This window comes from Parasteatoda tepidariorum, chromosome 4 (genome assembly GCF_043381705.1).
Source record: "Parasteatoda tepidariorum isolate YZ-2023 chromosome 4, CAS_Ptep_4.0, whole genome shotgun sequence".
NCBI classification, from domain to species: domain Eukaryota; kingdom Metazoa; phylum Arthropoda; class Arachnida; order Araneae; family Theridiidae; genus Parasteatoda; species Parasteatoda tepidariorum.
Window position 1 is genome coordinate 71,135,596 of NC_092207.1, and position 25,273 is coordinate 71,160,868.

At 31.5% G+C, this 25,273-nt stretch overlaps 2 protein-coding genes across 12 annotated transcripts in view; one reads left to right on the plus strand and one right to left on the minus strand.

Moving 5' to 3' along the window:
• Positions 1–3,265: 3,265 nt before the first annotated feature.
• Positions 3,266–12,981, plus strand: LOC122270983 (uncharacterized). Its single transcript, XM_043050507.2, has 6 exons — positions 3,266–3,362; positions 5,661–5,702; positions 5,785–5,826; positions 9,987–10,007; positions 10,255–10,317; positions 12,690–12,981. Exons 1-6 carry the CDS (start codon positions 3,273–3,275, stop codon positions 12,879–12,881), a joined length of 450 nt encoding a protein of 149 aa, XP_042906441.1. The 5' UTR covers positions 3,266–3,272; the 3' UTR covers positions 12,882–12,981.
• Positions 12,982–15,413: 2,432 nt separating this feature from the next.
• LOC107453040 (probable ATP-dependent RNA helicase vasa-like) overlaps positions 15,414–25,273 on the minus strand; it is a 57,581-nt gene continuing 47,721 nt past the window's right edge. For all 11 annotated transcript variants that reach the window (XM_071180026.1, XM_071180023.1, XM_071180021.1 and 8 more), the window contains 6 exons: positions 24,929–25,216; positions 23,649–23,958; positions 19,995–20,094; positions 18,749–19,019; positions 17,346–17,456; positions 15,414–15,781 (listed from right to left, as the gene is read on the minus strand). In XM_071180026.1, the coding sequence (XP_071036127.1) occupies positions 15,671–15,781; positions 17,346–17,456; positions 18,749–19,019; positions 19,995–20,094; positions 23,649–23,958; positions 24,929–25,216 (1,191 nt within the window). In that variant the 3' untranslated portion in view covers positions 15,414–15,670. The remainder of the gene's footprint in view (positions 15,782–17,345; positions 17,457–18,748; positions 19,020–19,994; positions 20,095–23,648; positions 23,959–24,928; positions 25,217–25,273) is intronic.

The window sequence follows — 25,273 nt, forward strand, 5'->3', positions numbered from 1 at the left end:
GATAACGACCTTGAAAAAAAATTTTAAAAATCTGGGAGAATTTTATAATACAGATTTCAATGTAATAGAACTTTTTTATCAAAATATGTGACAGCAAAATGTTACTCAGCAGTAGAAAAGAAATTAAACCTAAAACTCCATTAGAATTTCTTACTTTTATAATCAATCTCGAATGGAGAAGATGTTTTTCCAAATCTGAGAGCGGCATTTCAAATACTCCTGACTATCTCAGTATCAATTGCTAGCTGCGAACGTTCATTCAGCAAATTAAAATTAATTTTGACAGATCGCCTAAGTGACCTAGCATTTTTAAGTGTGGAAAAAGAAAAATTTTAAATGAACAATTTTGATGATATTATTGATACATTTGCTTCATCAAAAGCACGAAAAATTTAGAGATAGTAATTAGTTTTATTAATGTATTATAATCATATGATTATTAATCATATGTATTATTAATTTGCGAGTATATTTTGCATATAATATTATATGGTTTTTGAATAGGGGGCGCTAAAAGGGTATTGTGCCCCGGGCGCGAGTTAAGCTCGCTACGCCACTGGCAACAACTTATTGAGTGGAACGAACTTGATTACAAACTAAATGTTTGCATGTGAAATATCTGAGAAAATTTAGTTACACATACTGAAGAACTAGAAAATATTTCTTAGGTAGAATACATTTAAAGTATACATTACAACTTTGAAATATGTAAGTTGTTAAAGAACTCTTCTTCCACGTGGGTGGGTGACCACTTGGATCAGTCTGCGTAGGGACAAAGGGTGTGCGGTTTTTGGTCCTCGTTAAACTGTTCTACCGTAAAGTGCTCGACTTCGTGTGACCGGCGACCTGCATACGGCGACTATATATATATTGAGTTGTTCGGAAAGTAATTTCGTTTTTTCCCAACAGAGAACTTCATACTTAATCCGCATAATCATGATATATTTTGACATCTGATATAGCAAGACTTGCTTGTGAAAAAGTTCGATTGACTCTACGCAGTAGTTTTTGGTTGGTGTTTAATCAAAAATGGAAAGTGAAAAGCAGAATTTTTCGAAATATCTTACTTTTTTGCTACTGAAGAGGCAAAAATGCTGTTCGAGCAAGAAAAAAAATTTCCATTGTGTCGTGGAGAAGATTTATTGGCAGTACGACAGCGTCAAAACTGGTCTACAGAATTTCTACTCGGGGAAAATTTCGATTAAGATGCAGGATGATGCTCCACGCCAGTTTAACTAATGAAGACGCAATAAGGGCAATAATTGATGCAAACCGACGGATAACAACTCATGAGATCGCTGAGGCATTAAATTTATCGAATTCGACTATACGTGATCATTTGAAAAGCCTAAGTTTTAATCTTTAAGGATGGATTTCTCGTGTTCTTAGAATGAAATTAGTTCCGTCGTGTTGTCGTTTGTATTATGCTTCTCGAATGGCAAGAAAAATATCCATTTTTAAAACGCATCATCTGAGGCTGGGGAGGAGAAGCTGATCGTCTACAACTATGTTGCGCTTCCTACAGAATTTTTAGACGGTAAAACATTTACTTTGAGAGGACTCGGTAGGGCATGTACCAATAATGCTAAAACTGACCTTTTTCAATGTACCTTTTCTCAGCATCTGAACAAGTTATTGCTTCAGTTTTTTTTTCACAGAATATTTACATATACATGTTTACACTGTGATGATTGTTAATACATATCTTTAGAGACATTGTTTTAAGAAATTATGAACTGAGAACTTTTAGCGAGTTTTTGACCACGTTTCAGCAAAAAAATCTTTTATAACTCCAAAAATATTCCTTTTAAAGCCAAAACTTTATCACAAAATACAACTGATATAATCTCAATTATCCCCAAAAAATTTCGAAGCGATATCATCATAAGTAGTTTCTTAGAAAAGATTCATCGAAAAAGGTCAGTTTTAGCATTATTGATATATGCCCTATCTACTCCCCTTAAGTAAAGAGGTCAAAAATCACCTGACTGTTTTTTAACAGCAAAGAACAGAACTTTTATGCGTGTGAAATCATGCTACTGTTAGAAAGATTGCAAAGGAACAATTTATGAGTCAATAAAATATTTATTCACTATAAAAAAAATCGTCTTTTATTAAAAAAATCGTCTTTTATGGAAGACTAGAGGCAAATTATTTTACATGAGGGGAGCAATATTTTTGAATAAATGATCATAGATTCATTGCGACAGAAAAGGGTTAAAATAAAATAAAGGCTCATGAAAATAGCAATCACGTATTCTTTGGCTAAGAGGTGAAGTATAGAAGTCATGAAATCCTTCTAGCTGCCAGCTTGCAAAAAAAAATTTTTTTTTGTAAATGGCTGAAGTTGTAGTAGTAACAACGATATTGGCAATTATATGCAGAATATTGTTTAATTTTACTTTCTCTTTAAATTGGCATTGTGCTGTTCCTTTTACGGGTAGAAGTAAATATTCTTATATTTACCAGGCACGAGTTATTAACAATTTACAACATTTAATTTAATTTATAATACAGAACATGCGTCTGAACTTTCTTCCCGAGCGGGAAAAGAGAAAGTCCGGATTCGATTGCGTATGCGTGATACGATTATTCATACCTATAGCCTCGAACGGCTAAATGCACGCTATGACTATTAGGTTTTCTATATATATTTTATAGTTGAATATTTTATGCGTCGTATGGATCTAAATAGTACTGATTTAAGTTGATAAAATCCAGCTAACACACTAAAATAAATAAATAAATAATAAAATGAAAATTCTCGAGATTCGGCGTTCATGAAAGCAGAATTCATATATTCTTCACGGTGTTCCGTAAGGACCACTATCAATTTGCATTTTTAGAATCCTTATCAAATATGAAATCAAAAAGTATAGGAGTCGCAAATTAATATTTAAACGAGGGAAGAAAAGCATTATTGAAATCAAATTTGACAAATCGCAGTAAGGAAAAGTAGAAGCAATAAACATTAAAATAAGTTAAATTGGAAGTTGAAACTTGAAGGTGTTTCTAATAAACATTTTGCAACTCCTTACTGCTTCTTCACGCAATCAAATCTGTTTTTGTTGTTTATTACATTCGCACTCCTGTTCTGCGATTTGCTAGATTTCGAAAATTATTTTTTTTCATCACTTTAATATTAATTTGAATCCCTCAATGTATTTACTTTTAGTTTTCATTTTTAATAAGAATTCAAAAATTACATATTAAGGGTGGTTTTTACTGAACATCCTGCTCACATAATCTATATTAATTCTTTTAGGTTGAGAATGGAATCCCGGAAAATCAATATTTTGAAATGGACTCTAGTTTCAGTAGCTATTCTATCTTTTACTGATAGTATTTTCATCCCTTTGGTGGTGAGTATTGCAACTTCATTTCTATTGAAATTCACTCGCATTGGATATACAGGATAATCATACATCCTGTATATTGTGAGGTAAAGTTATTTGAATCCTAATTATCCGACATTTGATTTTTCGAGGCACATTATCAGACACATACTCCTCCTAACTTACAACCAAACATCAGAGAAGATTGCTTGCGATTCATTTCAATTAGAAACAAAATCCTACATCGTGATTTCCTATAATCCATTTGTTATATTACACTGACCATTATCCGTAAATCATGTGGATATTAATCGCACTCTCCAAAAACTTTTGCCTTCGTTATTTTATGCTGACATTGTAACATCCTTTGTGCCTCGGCAGATGAGATATTACGCTGTTTCCATGATTTAGAAACAGTGTTATATCGCATCCGGCGAGGAAAGTATATTTCAATAATCTGGAGGATTGTTTAAAGGTCGCGAAGTCTATTTGCTCTTTCCAGAACAACCCTGACTAACGTTCCAGTTGACCATCTCCTCTGGTTTGGTCATTTTTACAGTTCAGAAAATCGTCGACCGGAAGAGTTCGATGTTGTCATCCGTCAAAATGAAATCAAAGTACACAAAAAATAGCTGGCATATAGAGCTCAATACTTCACCCCCCCCCCTTCATCATTATAGCCAATATCCATCTTAAAATGACATAGCAAGATGTGCAGCTATTTATAATAATGCATGTCCCGACCATCAAACCTTCACTTCTATAATGGTCTTTGTAGCCGTCGTTTTAAATCAGAAATATCAGTTCCTACTTATCTTCATGCTTTAAATGTTAGCAGATCCCTCTAAGGGCTTAAAAGAGACATTTTAAATGGCATGAGGTATAAGAAATAAGTGTTATAGAGCATATTTCTTGGTGCAGTAAGCCTCATTCATTTCGATGGAGCATCTTTTAAATGAATTTCTGGATAATGAGAATTTTCGCTAGATTGATTGGCCAGTCAAGTCTCCAGACCTTTTACTTTCAAAACATATCCAGAACTTACTGCGTAAAGCAAACCGAACTTGTTTTACTCTTTGGACGACTGACCAGTTCCTGACAACAATGAGTGAACGAATTGCTACTTCTACTTCCAGACTGCTTTTTTTAATGTTCATGTTTTAAATGTTTGCAGATCCCTCCAAGGACCTCAAAGAGATACTTTAAATAGTATGAGGTATAACAAATAAGTGTTATAGAGCCTTATGTTTAAAACTTTTTGGTGCTGGGGGCCTTGTTCATTTCAATGGATGAAAATATGACGATACAATGAGTATCTTGTAGATGTAGATGATTTTCTGGAGAATGAGAATTTTCGCTGGATTGAATGGCCAGCCAGGTCTCCAGATCTTATTCTCTTAAAACATATCTGGAACGTCAAACCGAACTTGCTTTACTATTTGGACGACTAGCCAGCACCTCACAACAGTATGAGTGAACGAATTGTCACTTCTACTTATATTTCTCGTCAGTCTATTCAATGAAATATGATAAAAAGTTACTGCACTATTATAATTTATGATATTAGCTATTCATTTTAAATAATTTTCGTTTTGTTAAATACGATGTAATAAGTGTTACAGTTTACTTTATGATAGCATCTATGATAAAATCAATCTACTTTTAATGATTTATTTATTGAACCCTTGTCAAATACTATGTAAACAGGATTTCAGTTAACTATTTTACGTTGGGAAAGAAACTATCTATTTTTAATAATTCTTTATTTATATAATAAAGAATTTTACTTTATAAAAAGCTATCTATTTTTAATAATATTTATTGTCCGTCTGTCTAAGCTATTGCAATATAAGGAAGGGTTACTGAACTATTATACTTTATGATAATAGTCACTTACTTTAAATACTCTTTTGTATTGTTAAATGTGATGTAACAAGTGTTACAATATACAATTTTACTTTATGATAGCAGCTATCTACTTTTAATGACTTATTTATTGTACATCTGTCAAATGCAATGTAAACAGGATTACATCTAACTATTTTACATTGGGAAAGAAGCTATTTATTTTTAATAATTATTTTTAGTTTCAATGACAAATGCGATGTAAAGAGTATTACTGTTTACTATTTTACATTATGATAGTAGCTATCTATTTTAATAATTTTTTATTGCAAAATACAATGTTACGAGAGGCAACGGTACAATTTTACGTTTAATGAGATTTGTTTATGAGATTTATTTTTTCTTGTTCTTCTGCCAGATGCCATATGATGCTTAAAATTTTAACTACATCATTATGTGAATATTTTAATTTTTCTTTAGGTGTATCGCATTTGTTATCAATCAACCAGTACATTTGTACCGGTAAGTATTAATTTCTTACTTTATTTCTTCACTAGAAATATATTGATTTAAAAGAAAAAATACGTTGTTTCTGTTTTTTTAGAGTCAATGCGTCAATTGCCCTTTTCTAGCACTACAAGGATATGTAAGTATATTCATTTTATTAGTTAATTTTAACCTGTTATGTATACTAATTAATGCATTGATTAGGAATTTGAGGTAAAACTAATTAGTTAGTTACAGAAAAATATTAAACTATTTTTTTTTTTTTTTTGGATNTACTTTGAGATTTATTTCAATCAATGCAAGTGACGTAGTGTGGGTATCTCGATCCTGATTGGTTGTTGAAACGTGGCATTTGTTTACGTTAGCAACTGTTCTTTTCATTCTATTTCGAGTAAGCCAAGCCTGTCAAGTACCAATTCTCTTGAGTAACACAGCCTATATTCTTTCATAAAGATTTCAATTCCACCACTATATATTTACTCAAAGACTTAACACAAAAGCAGGCACAAAACCATGTAGAATATAAACAAACTTATTGTGCATCGAAGTTTCCAGGAATACAAAACAAAAATATATCACGGTTACAATAAAATACATTAACAAATAATAAATCTAAGTTAAGTAAAATAAGTAGACCATAAAGAATTATATTTCAACAACTTCGATGTGCTATACCGTTCTGCATTTAATTAACTTAACGTTTATTAAAATTTCAAGAGAAACTTAGCTTAACTTTAATACTCCATATTGCTGATGAAGATTAGCTGGTGTTGACGTCATAGATCACATGCGTGGGTATTGGTCGGCTTCTTCTTCTTGGAGCGCAAGTAACCACTTAAATTTAAACAAGCGAATTCGAATTACACAACTCATCATCATCGTTAGTAAAATGTTCATTGTTTTAAAAAGCTGACGCTCTGACCAAAACTTTCAGTTATTCTCAATAGAAGAGGTGAAAGTAACCCTCACATGCAGTGAGTTGGTAATTAAATAAAATTTCACAAAGGTGACCCAAGTAGACTTGAAAATAACCATTCTCCAATTCAACAGAAAAAAGTGGTGACTGAAATAAAATAAGCAACTAGTCACTTTTTCCCATCCTTTTTTTCCCCTTGTTTAAATCGTTTAATGATAAAAGTACATCAATGCAGAAAGACTCCGGAAAACAGAATTTTCATCAAAATATCAAATGTCACCATACAAAATTTTTATCCTTCAGAATCCAATAACTTGTGATGGAAAGATTCCTGTAGAACATGGGTCGTCAAACTTTTTTGATCATCGACCCCTATATAATTTTTCGAAATCTCCATCGACCCCCATAAAAGAAATTTTCTGTTAATTAAAATAAAACTCTATTAGATACTATGTTTATACATTTATTTTATGATTTTAAACATTTATTAAAGTAATAGTAAAACATTGTGTAACAATAGTTTTATGAAGAAATAAGTAAAGTAACTACAGATTTATTGCTTCTTAATCAACGAGATGGGTGTGCCTGGTGTTTTTTTTGCAAGGTTCGCTATATTGGGTTCAAAGTTGGTCAATTTTAATCTTAAATTCCCTCAAAACTCCACATTTAATTTATTTCTGTACTTAATTAAGATTGAATTTACATGACTGAAACCGGTATCAACCATATAAGAACTTGGAAATGGTAGCATGCTAGCTGAACTATTTCGTAAAGTTTTACATATTTTTGCATTATATTTATATTTGTCCAAAACTTTATTATTATTAAATTTTTAAAAAGCGTCTTTGCTTCAAGATCCGATAATAATTCAGCAAGCTTATCTTGCACGTTGATGTCGACGTTTTCAATTTGAGCAGAAAATGGCACAATAATCCAACCAGGGATGTCAATGTTTTCCAAATCAACATAGCGCAGTTTAAAATCGTCGCTCAACTTATGAAGATAACTTGTATATATATAAAAGTTTTAATAATGACACTACAAATATTCAACACAGTTTGCTAGGATTACTGAAACTGCGTATGATATTTGCGTTTGTAACGTCAATGCTTGTCACACGTGACATTTGGACAAGCGCACATTGACTTATAAACAAGAAGTGCAGAGTTCGTGCCACTGGTACGTAAATACTTGTTTCACCCGAATAAATATACGTTTATTAATTTATGTTCGATAAAGAAACTGATATTAAGTCAATCATAAAAAAATTTACAAATTTTACATACTCAATTAGGCATGTGCGATTCGCGTATTAAGAACTGTTTTTTCCTCGACCCTTCCGATTCGGATCGACCCCCGCTTTTGCTAAATGGACCCCTGGGGGTCTATATAGACCACTTTGGCGACCTCAGCTGTAGAAGGAGTGTTCCTTGACATTTTATATTTTTCAAATTTGTAATGCATATGTTACCTTGAATAACCGAAATCAAGAGAATGTCGACTTTCACCGCTGAATGTCAACAATCACATAGTCGCATTGGTGAATGTCCGAGATATTTGTTATATTCGATTTGATATTAATTTATTCAATGATATTATTATATTTATTCGATATTTTAATATCTACTGAGGATAGATTAGGAGAAACATCAGTGTTCGGGGTATCGTCTAATTGCATACTGGACAGTGGCACTTGACCTTAAAAAGTACTGATGTAGGGCATACCGGGCAGTGGCACTGAACCTTAAAAAAACATTGATGTAGGGCATACAGGGCAAATGTATACCGGGCAGTGGCACCTTAACTAGATCTAGTATATATTTCGGACATTCACCCAAACGATTATGTGATTGTCAACATTCACCGGAGGAAGTCAACAACCACCGATTTCGGTCATTCACAGTAACACATACTTAAAAGTATTTTACCTCCTAAAACATTTTTAAATAAAGTTCTCTAAAATCAGTATGTTTAACTAAATTTTGCGGTATCGGCCCTCGTAAAATTGTTCTACCGTAAAATGCTTGAATTAGTGAGCAGGTCGTTGGGCACCGAAGCAGGGGAGACATCCCCTCTTCAGAGGATCAAAATTGCGATGGCATGTCTTCGGATCATCCTCTGGGATGTTTCTCAGACCGTCGCCACTACCCCATTGTGCAGCTCAAGTGCGATGTAAATAAAGTACCTACCTACCTTAACTAAATTTTGTCGCATATTTATATTGCTTTTATTATTAAGTTAACTTTTATAGCCATAGACAATTTCTAAGAGGATTTTTTTTTTAATTATAATTTTATCCAAGCAAAGGAAAAAGTTTGCTTAAAGTGGCAATTAAAATAAAAAGAACCTATCGATATCGGTGACCGACTCATTGGGTTTGAGGAAAAAGTGGCTACAAATTTCAGCCACTGGCTACTAACTGAAAATTTAAATCTTCAGGTCTAGACCCAGGAAATAGAAGGCCCGCTTCTAATATAAAATTCTATAGGCTAAGTATATAAGTGATCTCGAACCTTTTCTATAGACACATGCAAATCTCAACTGTGCCAACTGAACTGTGTTTAAAAGCTGATTCTAACAAAAGCAGCTTGAATAAAATATCCGTAATAATGTACAAATCATGAGAGTGCCTTTGTCGCCGGGCTAAACATGAAAGTCCAAATATGTTTAATAGTGATATACGTTTATTAATATCGATTTGTTTAATATCGTGAGAACAATATTTCTAAATACATTCTTACAATAAATCGCAAATACTATGTCTTGCCATAAATATACGATAATTAACGATAACAATCATATCACGATCACCCTAGATAACGAAAAATGTTTAATATCCAATAATGCTGTATTATGATATTAAAAATATTATTTAATATATGATATTGATAATATCATGATTATTATCCGTCACGATAAAGATTGAATGCCATTATATTGCGAGCGTTATCGACAACGATAAAGATCTTAATTAGCTAGCATTATCGGTAACGATTTTATCACGATTGTTATCTATAACGATAAAGGTTGAATACGATAATACTGTGGTGTTATTGATAGAATGAAATATTTTGATAATGCTTCCAGAATTATCAATCGATAACATCGAGTACAATAACATTGCGTGTAACATGAGATCGAAGCTGTGACAGACTGTGTCTGCTGCAAAAACAAGAGGAGATATACCTTTTTAACGATTGAGTATTTAATCAGAAACTTGTCACGGCTTTATTTTTTATTATTTTTGATTCACTATTTCTCTTCACATACTATCAAAAATTCTTAGAATAATAACTACTTTATATTCTATATTCAATGAACTTTTAATTCATGAAATTGAAATCGAGTACGTATTTAATTCCGTATATTATTTTTATTTTCAGTCTTTCAGCTGTTTTGGAACGGTGAGTTTATTATTTTAATTATTATTAATTTTAAAGTTTCATAATACTATATTTAATTGAATGTTTAAAAATTGTTCAACCATTAATGCATTTCTCTGTAACTGTTTAAATTCTTAAGTAAAAAAAACATAGCATTCACACATAACAAGTTTTTAAGACATTCAATGCTCCAGAAATCCATTCAATATATTTTATTTCCATGTGCGCAATTCATTTTTTGTAATTTTAATTTTTTTTTTTATAACAGACAGCATTTCCTAGAAATATGACACCAGCACAAGCTCAATGTATGATACAACGATGTCAAGATGTAAGTATAAAAAAAAAGAAAGTTTAAATTCCTTCTGTTTCTCAAATCAAGAACAAATAAATAAGAGTTAAAAAAAAATCAGCATTCATATTTTTCATAAAAAGTTAAATTAATTATAAAAAAGTAATTTTTTGTTCATTAGATAATTTTTTAGTTATATTTTTAAATTTAGTCATTTAATTTTTTTTCCAGTAGCCCAAAATCATTATATTAATATCAACCCAAATCTAAGAAAAACTCTAATTTGTTTTAAAGTACTATGCTGTTAATGTGTGCTTAATTCGTTTTTGTACTGTGTATATATATGTTAAATTTAAATAGTGGTTGTAAAAATCAACTTTATACAAAAAGTGAAAAATATACTACAACAAAGTCTACATTGAGAGGCATATATTTACTTTTTATTATTTTTTAACTTTTGTACCTTCGTTTCGCAGGAAGGCTCGTGCCATATAATGCAAAAACCATAAAATATTCTAAAATATTACGTGAAGTTTTACTTAGGTAAAAATTCTCTCTCTGACTCAATTAAACAAAAAAAAATGCATAAACGGTGTCATCATTATAGTCTTAAATGCTGCACTATTAAGCATTATTAATTAATATGGAGTAGAGTCCAAATATAGTAAAGTGGCTATGCTTTTACAAGATATGATTCCTACTGCTCTTCCTAATGGTAAACTGTGAAGTTACTTTTCTATCTTGATAACGGGAAGAAATTGCATCACAAGGTAGCGGAGTATCATCCTTTTAATACAAATAAAAAAAGCATCCCCTCAACTGCGTGTAATGGGCCAGGCGGGGTTGTTGGCACTGCGCACAGGCAGCCTTTTCTTCCCAGGCAAGCTGGTGCCCATAGATCTGAAGGTGGGTGGACTTCAAGTCGCCACTGAGGATCGAACCCCAGCTCTTAACAATGACAGCCTACTGTCTTAACCACTTAGCCATTGTTGCTCCTTCGTACAAACAGACACCTTATAAACATTTTCCCTTCTTTTTTAGTGGTTTGCGGCATCCTTTAATGTGAATCGGCTAAACGTTCATAAAAAAAAATATTATTATCACAAGATACCTTTATGTTGAAACTTCTATTGAGATTTGATCTTCAAAAATAAAAGTTTCTTGATCCATTGACTTACTAATATTTTTACCTCGCAGAAACAACTGCGGCCTCTTTCAGTTTTTTCTCATTGAAGAGGATGACTGAGTACAGTGGAGTAACTCTCTTTGTTGCTTAAAGGATAGTGGTAGCTGAAAAATGGAGAGCGCTTCGAAGCGATTAGTTTTGCTTTCTAAGCTACCGCCGGCTGTATGCGTATTAAATAACTCTTTTATTAATAAGATCGTTTCCAAAACATTTAAGTTAGCGAACAAACAAATGCACTTTCTTTCTCGTAAACTATGTTTTATTTAATTTTTTATTTTTATTTCACAACTGTCGTTGAACAGCCGACCCAATCTTGAACCTAATCCGGAGACGAGGGTACTCCTGGATCAAGTATTGGGAGAAATTTGTCTTCATGGAAGACTTTTTTTTTATGGAACTAACCTGCATTTGCAATACATGGAGAGAAAAAATAGCGAAAACCTTTCACGGTTAGCCAGACGGCAAAGGGACTAAAACCCATGATCCGTCTACTACTGAGGGTACTTTTTGTCAAAGCGAACTTGGAAACGTAATATCTAACTAGCTCTCGCTAGGATTCGAACCAGAGGCACCTCATTGGAAGACAAGCTCTCAATCTACTGAGCCTGATTGTCTCTATTATATGAAATTTTATAACCGTCGTTAAACAATGTCCAACTCCGTAGCCTTGTAATTTTGAACCCAATCCAGAAGACAAGGAAATTTGCCTTCGTGGAAGACTTTGATAGAACTAACCGAAAATTGCGTCACATGGAGAGGAAAACCACGAAACCTCCCACTGTTAGCCTGACGACATGGGGACTCTAACCCATAACCATATTTCTACCACTTAGATTTTACGTTAGCACAGTGGTCGGTGCGAGCCGGGTGCAGAATTCGTATCGACTGGACAACACTTGGATTAGAACCCGGGACACCTCATTGGAAGTAGAGCACTCTATCCACGGAGCCACCACAGTTGCGTGAACTATGTTAGTCTTAACATGGCAGCTTGAGTAATAACCATTTATTTGGTTAATTTTTTATTAAAAAAATTTACCTAGCCAACATCCTCCGTTAAATCAAAACAATAGTAAATATAATCTAACGCAGCTTGGGGAAAAAAAAAAAACATTTTAGTTTTTTTTCTGCGTTTTATAAATCTACCTAGCATGATTCCGCCACCACCAATTATGAAATATACTTTGATAAATTGATTTCAATACACGTTTTGTTGTTTTGACAGGGAGTGAAGCAAACACCAGTTTATTTAGGGCGCAAAAGGCGATCCGAAGATGAAGAGGCAGCAAGAGCCATTGAAGAACCTTCAACCACACCAGCAGCAGAAAGTGAAAAGAATGAAAAAGAGATGCAAATAGTTGGACAAATAGAAGTATTAGTAGATTCTGGGTTTGATGACTATGAGGATGGATTCTAGTACTGTATATATATGTATAAGATAGCAGACTCTGTATCATTGAATATTTCTATCAACCATTTCATAGTTGAATTATTTATTAAATCAGATTTTGAGCATACTTGTCACGATCATTCATTGTAGTAACCAATTTGTTTCTTATTATCTTCGGCAATCTACAACCGACTTTTCCATGGACTTGACTTGCACACGCACGCTAATAAGTTTCAAGATTAGTGATATTGGAAAATTGTTTAAAAATTAAATACAAATTTGGGTTGCTGCTGAGAAATATTCTAAACTCAGAGTGCTCAAAACGTTTTTTTTTCTCCCTAATTTGTTAAGTCAGCACATTAACAAATTTAATGATTCAATAATGTAACTTAACCGCTGCAAATATTTATTATCCCGAGTAAGCTCGGACATAGCAGAATTCGTCGTTTCTTTGTTTTTATTCGACTGGAAGCAAAAAATAATAATCTGCTTTGATTCAAGTTTGCCGATATTTGCTATTGGTGGGACTGCAGACGTGTTTTGTACAATTGCATATGTAGCCAAATTATTCAACAAAAAATAAGCACCTTTTAAGCACACAAAAAATATTTTCAGCACTTTAACACATGGCTTGCCCGTCATTTCTAATAATCTTGGCTTCACTGGTCACCGTGTACCCCCCATGGCGCTATGAACAAACTCAGTGCCGGTCACCGGTGACTCTCATGGCATTCAACGTGTTAAAAATATATAATTAGGCAGGGTTAAAAAGTTTTTGACTATTGATTGCCTTATCCGTCATGTCAAAGAAAAGAAAAAATCTTTTGGCATTGTTTTTGACAATTGTCAAAATTCATGAAATTTCGAATCATGTAAAACGAATGGAGTTTTCATACCCTACGGACTGACAATACACTGAAATGGACTGGGGTTGAATTATGAAAACATTGAATAGAACGTGAACTGTCTTTTTGCATAATTCAAAGCGAAAATCAACACAAAGGAAAAATCTCACTTTGAAAAAGGGAAAAATTAAGCACTTTAAAAACACCCCATGAAAAAAGCACCTTCATGAGTTGATAAAAAACGAAAAAGCACCTTTAAGCACTTTTTAAATACGCTACGCACCCTGATATATGATGGTTGATGAATTTACATATAAAAAAGTAAAACAATAACGTTCGCCAGCGTAAGTAATACAGATGATTTCTCAAGGCTTTGAAGATGTGAACATATACAAACACTAATATTTAACTTTCTTTTATTTGCCCAAGATTATTTGGGATAGTAAACTGATGGTAAATTATATTTTTTACACATAAAAATATTAAATTAATTTAGAACTTGTGTATTATGTTCTGTTTCAGTTCCTTGTATTTATTAATGAAATAAAAAAATGTGTCGATTCTTCTAGCTCACTCATACCCCAATGAAAAATTACGGTTTAATTCATTATGGCACAGGAGACACCCTGAAACACTATTGAACACCAATACAATAGAGGTACTCAAACAAGGATTGCAAGTGGTTATCTTAAGCGCTCCTCTTTTAAGGGGAGTTTTCTTTTGCAATTTGGGTACAAAATTTGGTAACATTTAGTTGGTCCCCCAATCAGCAAAAAGTCAACATTTTTCAATTCGATTTCAGAGGGCAAAAAATTAAAATTGAGAATCTCTTGCAAAATGCAGCATAGTTGCATGAGAGTGCAAGAACAGCCTAATTCATGCACAATCAAACGTGTAAAATAATTGGTGCTCTTGTATGCTACAGATCTAAGGTAAGCCAAAATGGATTGTGGTAGAATGAATTCAGAACACGTTGAAAAGAACAATGTGAAGACCATGCTTTTTTGCATAATTCGTTAAAATTGACAAGTAAAAAAAAATATATATATATATATCAAAAAAATATATCACCACAAATGAAAAAAGCACCCTTAAGGGCTTTTAAAAAGCACTAAGCACTTATTAATTTTTTTTCTCAAAACTCTGCAACTGTAGTTTAAAAAAAAAAATTAAATACTAAAATTAAAGATCAGGACAAAAAGCCAAAAATAAGGAAAAAATATTTTTCATCAAGAAAGCTATTAACTTCTGAAACCCAATTATTGCTCTTCTTAATAGCTTCATAGTAAAATCTATATTCAGTGTTAATATAGATATCAAACCCTATCACACTTAAGTCATTTTTTCCTCGCATTTATCAAACACTTGACTGAACTTGATCGGCAGTGAGTCTAAACTAGAAGTGAATTTAAAATAAAAACGGCTCAAAAGCAACGATTAATGTTTGAACATGAAATACACACTTGCTTAGAACTACGATTCAATCTGCTATAATGAATTGTTATAAGGTACTTGGAGACAGTCCTTGATAACTTTACTGCTTAGCGCCAGTCAGAATTTAACTGAAAATTTCTTTTACTTGCAAAAACAAAAAATTGCTTAAAAAAAAGCTATGAATACACATTTAAAACAATGTAAATTACTGCACTGAAGTGGAACAATTTCAGCACAGGCAGATACAAAAAAAAAATCTTAATAACTTCAATCCAAAATGAACATTTAAAGTACAGATTTATTCAGACATTTTGTTACAATAAAAAGTCAGCATGAAAGTATGCCAACAACATTTCATAAGATATATAATCTTGTATAACAAAATTAAAAGTTCTGAAAGAATCAACAGTCTGCTTCCAAATACACAGGATGCTTCTGCACAAATCAAAAATTAAATTCCACTGAAAATATCTTTTTTCCTTTACATATATTACAAAGAGTAGAGTAAGTATTTTTTATAGTCAATAAACAGTATCTCTAATCCCAACATTCATCATCAGCTTCAGCAGGCTGACTGAAGGACTGTTGATTATTACCTCCAAAACCATTATCGAATGCAGCATTAGAGTCCATATTACGACCTCGTCCCTGAAAACATCATTTTTTATAAATACAAATAACACATATATTGAACATTTTAAATAATTTTAGTTAAGATACTAGTAATGCATAATGTTTAGTTGTCAATCATTACTGTAGATTGTCTAATTTCTTAAAATTTATTTTTCTGAAATTTATCAGTACAGTTTTTTTAAAGACTGATACAAACTACTACAAATAGAAATGAAAACCAGACTTTTTTGAATGCACCGTGACATCTAATGATCTTTAACAAAATTTAAAAATATGTTGCCTTTACCAAATTGCTTTTTTTCATGTTCATTCATGTATAGCTGAAGTCTTATACAAATCAATGTCATTTGAAATACTCATTCACATTTAAAATTTGAAATATTTTAAGATTAATGCAGATTAAGGGTTGAAATACATGGTCAACTGATTCTTTTCCAAGAGAGCTATTCCAGATATGAAACTGCTCAGTGTCATCTGAAATATGTTGACACAGTACTTTAAACAATAGAAAGATAGCAACTAACTGGCAAAAATATTTCAAGAAAAATGGTTATCCAAAAATAATGAGGGCAACTTTATTGTGGCTATAAGCAAACGTAAACTAGCTCCAGAAGTAGCAAGAGAAGATCCGCTTCCATTCAGTAAACAGGATGAAGGTCTGGCACTTGGAAACTTATGGTCTACGGGACAGGAAAGCAGTAAAGGAACCACTCTTTCGAGCAGCAAACCTTAAAATAGGGAAAACAGACTGAAGAGAGACCAGTTTGAAAGACAATGAAAGATGTGTTTTCTGGATCAACAAATTAAAACGTTTTGGTTTCCAGTATTACACTTTTTGTACGGCACTGCTCTAACAAGGGCTTCGATGTTAATTCAGCAGTGTCTGCAGTAAAGCACAAAAAGGCAATGACACAGTGCAAGAATATATTGCAGATTGCAAGTAAATTAGAATCAGCAGAGTAACCAACCAAAAAATTTATTAGAATATTTCAATAGGGGCATTCATCCCATCAGAAACGCAGTTTTGGGAGAGTTCGCTTTCCAACACAATAATGATCAAAAGCATAAAGCACATATTCTGAAAGCATTGACAGAGCGGACACCATTACAAAAGTGGAGTAGCCACCACAGTGTTGAGCTATCACCATACAAAGTTCTGTGGAACAAACTGGACAGAGAGCCATAAGATGCACCAACAAAGAAAAGACTCCAAATCTATTGGAGTCTTACACATAGACAAACTTTGAATTAATCAAACAAATGCCTTGCATAGGTACAACTTTTCTCAAGACCAATTTCAGACATTTCGATAAATCAAACTTACAACAATAATTTTGTATAAACTAAGTGCGTACTTTTACCCTCTAATATTAACCATGTTGTTTACTTTGAAAATAGGTAAAATAAATAAAATATTGAATCAATATGGTATCTTCTATTCATAAAATTTTAGAAAAACAGGGGTTGCGCTAAAACCTTAAAAAATTCTTTAATTTTATACTAATCAACTAGAATAATTCCTTGCACATAATTCTAACATATCTAGTCCGGACTGACAATAACATTAAATTTTTCATACCTGGTTACGGACATCACGTGAGCCAAATCCACCTCTACCTCCATACTGTACACTAGAATCCCCAGCATTATTAGCCTCTTCTGATAGCCAATCAGGAATTTCTTGTTGTGCCTGAAAACATAAGTAGGGAGCAAATCAGATGAAGGTGCAACATTTAAACTAATATTTTCAAATAATATCTATGATAATCCTTCCAGAGCTAAGTGAATTAATTCACTTGAAATAATGATATTGAGAGGAGAAATTACAGTATTATTTCTTTTCAGCAAAACATTTGCCTAAGCTTTCTACAGTTAAAAAAAAAAATAGTCCTCATTTAAAAATGGAATAGAATAATGCAAACAAACATCCCCAACAGATTGAAAATATTAATTTCATAGCAGAAAGAGGCTTTTTTAAATACCTTTAGACACAAGTAAAGGCACAAAATTAGTTGAATATGGTATAATTAAACTATCTCTCTTTCTATATGTATATATACAGTGAAATCTCTCTGGAGTGACCACTCAGCATTCCATGGTATATTTGGTCTTTCTTAAAAGTTACTTCCATTGACTTCAAAAATTGCTATTGAAAATGCATGATTTTTCACAAATGCTTTAAATTTTAGTCTGTCATTCTCTTGGCGTCATGAAAAGATCATGAATAAAATGTAGCGTCTATAAAAATTATCCCAACCGATATAATTATATGTATAAAACAAATTTACCAATCATGAATGATAAAGCCATTTTAAATAAACAAATTATGTTTTTTTTGTTTAAGTCTGCCTTCAATCATATCATAAAAATTAGTTCGCTTTTAAGGACGAGAAGAGGTTTGTTTATTTGAGATGACTGTTTTTCTAAAATAACTATTTTAAGTTTCAGCTCTTAAAAGAAAATCATTCATACCATAGTCTTTAGTACACTCTGACAGCAACATGAGGTTGTATAAAAAAGATCTGAGAACATTTTAATCTTAGCTTTGTTAACATAACTAAAGGTGATTGCTACATAGAGGTAGTCATTCCTGGAGATTTTACTGTATATATGTATGAGTTAGATTTGTCAATCAAAATTTCATTTCCATTAGTTAAATGTTTTAAACAGTGGCAGCTAATTGTAAAGTGGACAGATTTAAGGTTACCTATACCTTGATGAGCAAAGAAAAAACAAACTCTTTCAGAATACCTTGAACTACTCTAATAGAAGTAAAAAGCTAAAATAGAACATAAAATTTTGAAGTGTAACTAAGGTGAATTATGCTTACAACACTGCCAAAAGGTATACANATATATATATATATAAGGGTAGAACTAGAAATAGCTCTCACTGCCACAAATCTAGATTGACAGCTACATTGATCTCATAGTCAGCAATATCTGAAAACTTAGGTAGAGTTTGTTAGACTAAACTACTTACATCAATTAAAATTTTCTTCAAAGATCTCACTAAATCCCTATCTGCTTCTGGATCATAAAAACTGGTTGCTTTACCAAGATTCCCAACTCTGCCTGTTCGTCCAATTCTATGAACATATTCATCGATTGTCTTTGGTAGATCATAATTTATCACATGTCTAACATCCCTAATATCAAGACCACGAGCTGCAACAGCAGTGGCAACCAATACTGGCATTTTTCCACATCTGAAGTCTCGCAAAGCTTCTTCTCTTTCACGTTGTAGTCTATCACTGTAAAATAAAGCATGCATCTATATTATGTACTCACATTATAGTGTGATTCATATCACCGATACCAGAGCTAATAGAAATAAAAGCTTTCATGCAATTGGAAAAAGAAAAGGGCGAAAATATGTGAACAAAAGAAACAATTTTCGGAGTTTTTTTTTAGAAATATTAAATAACAGTTCACTATTATAAAATCTTTGAATGTCAGTTTCTTTATATGTGACATTTTTTCCCCGCAACCCTACTATTTTCCATCGTTAAATCATTCCTCATTTGTATGCATTTAAATAGTCTACCTCAGAATTTATTATTTTTCTTGGCCAGGCTCAGAAAAAAAAAAGTATGTGATCAATAAAGGAACTCTCATAGCCTATATTTCTTAGGCATTTAATTTTAGAATTAAAAAAAAAAAATTAGAGATTAGAACTTTCATAAGTGTAGCAGATAATTTAAAAACTTAGCCCTGCTCATTATATAAAAAAAAACATTTCTTTACCAGTGCATAAAGAACATTTTAGTTGCTTTAAATAACCTCAAGATTTCCAAAAAAAATTTTAGCACAGAAGTAGTTTAATTTATTTAAACTAAATTATCAAAAATTTACAGGAGATAATCAAAAAATTTAACCCTGAAACACACATTAACTTTCAAGTCACTGTGGATAATTCACTAGAATTTTTTTTAAAAAAATAATTCAGCTCAATTAAAGTAAAGTGCTAAAAGAGGGATAAAATTTCTTTCATTGTTAACTACTTTAAAGATAAGTGTTGTAATTAATTTGTTAAACTGTATAGATAAATAAGATAGTCAATAATATTTTTAAAACAGTTGAGGAAATCAAACAAAATAAGTTTTCAACTACTGAAAATTATTAAATATATGATTAGGACAGGGTTGGGTTTTTGACGTCAAAAAGTGGTTTTTGACATGACAAGGGTATAATNCCCTGGATTAGGATGATAATTAAAAACAACATACCCGTGAATACTAGTAGTTGGAATTTCACTTTGAGAAAGTAATGAGGCAATAAAATCTGCAGTTCTTTTTTGTTCAACAAATACTAACGTCCTATCAGAACCTAAGCAGAGAAAAGTTTATTAATATTCAATGAATTTATCTATTAAAAGATACTCCTTACCTCAAAACAAAATGTGCTCTTTTACAGTATATCATTTAACAAAACTTTTTAGTAATGTATGAACACCAACTCTTTCAATGATTCACCAGAGAAAAAAAATCAAAATTTAAAACAAGTTTATTAAACTTCATTAACATATCTTAAATGCCCATAAAAGTAAACTCCTAAAAATATTGATTTTGGGCACTTGAGATAGCAACTTAGCATTAAAAATTGGTTTATTAAAACTTTTGCAAAAATAAAAAGTATAATTCAACAATAGTCTTCTATGCTTACAAATACACTCATACATTTTTAGCTGCTAAATTAAGCAAGTGACATCTACAGCCATGGACAAAGTAATTCCATAATGCACCAACACCTTCTAATTTTTGTCCATTAACTGTGATGGAACATAAAAACCTATGGTTGTTAAAAAATCAGGCAGGTAGAAAATATTGTCATTAAGAAATTCTCAATTAAACAAAAAAAAAAAAAAAAAAAAAAAAAAAAACTGGTAGAGGGTTTAAATATTTCTTGTTACTGCCTCAGGAAAGAAAAACTTGTTTAAATGCATCTAATATGTTTGTTGTTTCCAATTTTGCCACCTCTCCTATTAAGGCTGTAATCTGCATTAGTCAACAACCATAGTTTTTGTCAATGTTCATGTTAGGAAATTAGTTTTGAATATACGCGTTGCATGATCAAATGCACAAATAGGCTGTGATCATGTATTAACTATTGTGCTCATATTTATAAAAACCTTATATACTTATGTGCTATTGTACTTAAAACCTTTGCACAAGGAGTCAGCTCTCAACTTTCCTAATTGTAATGGCTGCAACATTTTGTTGCTATGGATAATTTTCATGTTTTATAATTTCACATTGTCCTAGGACAGGGATGGCGAACCAATGGCACGAGACGAAATATTTTGGGCACGCTACCGATCTCAATTGTTATTACACTATGAAGCATATGTAACAAAACTAAATTAAAATTAACAAAAACAGGCAAAATAGTAAACAATTATTAATAAAAAATTAACAAAATTATGCTAAAAAAACAATTAATGACTATAAAAAACAAGGTAAAAATAAATAACTAGCAAAAAAAAATAATAACAGTTCTGCTTAAACCAACATCTTACAACTTAATATAAGTTATTTGTCATCTAATCTGCAACAACAGAAGTCACACTGATGTTACTTTAAGTTGTTTTAAGACACGGCAAAATGTAAATCAGGGTGGCCACTCAAAACAGATTTCAAATTTCCCTGATTTTTCCAGGTAAAAATCGTAAAATTTCCAGGTTTGTGTTTTTTTTCCTTTTTTCTTATAAAGTGTAGGATGTTGCAGAATATATTGTTTTTATTGAATAATTTTAAAAATTGAATAATTTTTATTGAACTTAATGTGTTACTTTAAGTAGTATTTGCTCAAAGTGTACCTACAAAATAACAAAATCAGAATAACCAATAAAACCTTGGATAAGTATTGTTTAATATATTTTCATTAAGGAAAAGAAAACCATTTCAGGTGATTATATATCAATAATTTTTAATAATTACAGTGGCGCCCAAAAGTGCTCACTCACAACTTATACTGAAATAGGAAATAAAAATTCAATAATTAAAATGAATATTTCACAATGGGTATTTGATAATAAGATGTATAATCCATTCTTAGCAAAACTGCACAGAATATTTTAAAAACAAAGCAAAAGTTAATTTTTTAATCAAATAGTAACAAAAATGTTACCCCACGAAAGTCATCGTACATTTAAATGTTTTGGATCTCAGAATTAAAATTATCGTCAATTGCTTTTTTTATTTAATTATTTTTCATTTCTTTATTAGCAATTTAGTATCAAACCTATAATAGCAAAATTATATTTTAATTTTTGCTTGCTAACTCCGTAATATTTTATTTTATCATTTAAAAATGACTTGTGGTCGTAATAGAATAGACCAAATTTGATTATTTGTCTTCATAAGAGGTAAATCANAAAAAAAAAAAAAAAAAAAAAAAAAAAAAAAAAAAAAAAAAAAAAAAAAAACTGGTAGAGGGTTTAAATATTTCTTGTTACTGCCTCAGGAAAGAAAAACTTGTTTAAATGCATCTAATATGTTTGTTGTTTCCAATTTTGCCACCTCTCCTATTAAGGCTGTAATCTGCATTAGTCAACAACCATAGTTTTTGTCAATGTTCATGTTAGGAAATTAGTTTTGAATATACGCGTTGCATGATCAAATGCACAAATAGGCTGTGATCCTGTATTAACTATTGTGCTCATACTTATAAAAACCTTATATACTTATGTGCTATTGTACTTAAAACCTTTGCACAAGGAGTCAGCTCTCAACTTTCCTAATTGTAATGGCTGCAACATTTTGTTGCTATGGATAATTTTCATGTTTTATAATTTCACATTGTCCTAGGACAGGGATGGCGAACCAATGGCACGAGACGAAATATTTTGGGCACGCTACCGATCTCAATTGTTATTACACTATGAAGCATATGTAACAAAACTAAATTAAAATTAACAAAAACAGACAAAATAATAAACAATTATTAATAAAAAATTAACAAAATTATGCTAAAAAAACAATTAATGACTATAAAAAACAAGCTAAAAACAAATAACTAGCAAAAAAAATAAAATAATAACAGTTCTGCTTAAACTAACATCTTACAACTTAATATAAGTTATTTGTCATCTAATCTGCAACAGAAGTCACACTGATGTTACTTTAAGTTGTTTTAAGACATGGCAAAATGTAAATGTTTTCAATGAAAATAGAGTTTTGAGTTGATAGTATTTAGTATTATTTTCTCAATAATCACAAAGTCAAAATTATTCGAAGGCACGTCTATGACCTCATTAAACAATTTTTTTTATAGAAAAATCGATACGTTGGTGTAAAAAGGTTCGCCACCCCTGTCCTAGGAGAACTAACCCCACATGTAGGACAAAATGCAGACTCATTTCTGCGATCTCAGAATAATTGAAAAATCAATTAAAAACACTTTAAAACAGTTATTTTTTCACTCTTCATTGGTAATTCATTACAAAAAGTTAAACAATGGTGGGCATATCTACTCATTATGGCTAATGTATTACAATCATCCTTTCTTCTTACTACGTTATATTTTTCACCAGAAATAATATATTAAGGTTACATTAGGCACTGACCAAGAGGAAAAAATGAGAGGGGCTGCATACATGGAGTATACAAAATCAGGCACTCCACAGAAAGGGAAAAAAAAACTTTAGAAAATGTTTTGAGAATTATAAAGGAAACCTAACTCAGTCCTAAAGCCTGAGAGGTGTCATGTTTTGGGAACACAAATTAGGCAATGTTTTGGGAACATATCAGGACAGTCACAACCCCTGCAATCTTGACAGAATAAGAAAAAGTCTGATTTTCATTTCTTGAACATAAATATGGTATATAAAGTAGTTTAACAGCCTTATTTTGCTTTTAGCACAACAAAAAAAAATCACCTACCAACATTTTTTAAAATATCTAACAATTGTTGACGCTTATCAAATTGTCCTAATTTGAAGAAAGTCTGTAGCACATCAGCATTAGCAGCACCAACCATACCAACTGTTAAAAACAAATAGTCATGAAGGAACTCAGCAGCCATTCTTTGGATGTCCTCGGGAAATGTAGCACTGAACATGAGAGTCTGACGAGCTCCCTTTTCAGGCATAGAGGGATGCTCAACCATTTTACGAATAGCTGGAGCAAAACCCATATCTAACATTCGATCTGCTTCATCCAAAACCAAGTATCGAAGTTGGGAAAATGAAACCTGAAATGATTTGCAAGATGAATGAGCAACTAGAGACATTTTAAAATACACAATACAAAATATATAGCTCCACACTATATATAGCTATATATAGACTATATATAGCTATATGCAATAGCACACATGAAAAGATTTTCCCCTCTCTCTATTTTGGTAGCAGTAATAAACAAAAACAAACAACAAAAAAAAAACATTTGCAAAATAAAAGTTTTTACAAATTGATAAAATTGCTAATATTTTCTAGGAGCACATAATGATCTTCTGTCTCATTGTAGTCTTTTTTAAAAGGTAAAACAAAAATATTAATCTCAAAGCACTATGCTTAACATGCTAAAAAAAATGCAATTGTCAATTTTTACTGCAAAATAAAGATTTATGAAAGAAAAAAAAAGTATTCTTTAAAAAATGAAAATCAGAAAGACATGTTAATTGATCAAAAAAAAAATTTTTTTTCTCTTCAAGATAACACCACGAAATAATCACCACAAAATTTGTGGTCAATTCCATGCGCATTCCACGATTCCATGCGCATGCAAATTCCATGATTTAAGAAAACTTTTTATTCTCATAAATTTTAAAAGCTACTGCTTTAACCCTAACAAATTATGGATCTCTATCAAAAGCTCCTACGATTTCTAATAAATTTGGATTTTTGGCTAATAAATTAAGCGAGGGAGAGAGAAATGGCTGGAAAAAGACAGTAACAGCTTTTCTAAGATTTATCCATGGGAGAGGAAGAAAAACTAGCTTAGTCCTTAGCTTACATTGTAGTTTTGTTTAGATGCTTTTTGTTTCATTTACATATCTGACCTAGCTTGTCGCAATTTCTGTCATTAATACCAATGCAATAATAAAATTTCATAGAAATTCATACAAGACAGGAATTATGATATGAGATGAATATGAGATCGATTAAAATGTTATTGTCGACAAAAACAACGCCACCCTTGATAAAACCTAGCCTACTTACCTTTTCTTTTTCAACAAAATCTAAAAGCCGTCCCGGTGTGGCAGCGAGAAGATGACAACCTTTCTTAATCCTGTTCGACTGATAACCAGTTGAGGTACCACCATACAAAACATCAGCTTTTATTACACTATCATAAGCAAACTTTCTAGCTTCTGATCCTATTTGAATAACTAATTCTCGAGTAGGTGCAACTATGACAGCCCAGGGTTCTTGTGTCATTTTATCTGCATTATTTGGAAGGTCTGGATCAGTAATCATGTTATGAAGCATGGGTAGTAAGAAAGCAGCCTAAAAAGTAACATTTATACAATATTAATGTAGCAAATAACAAAAATACATATAATA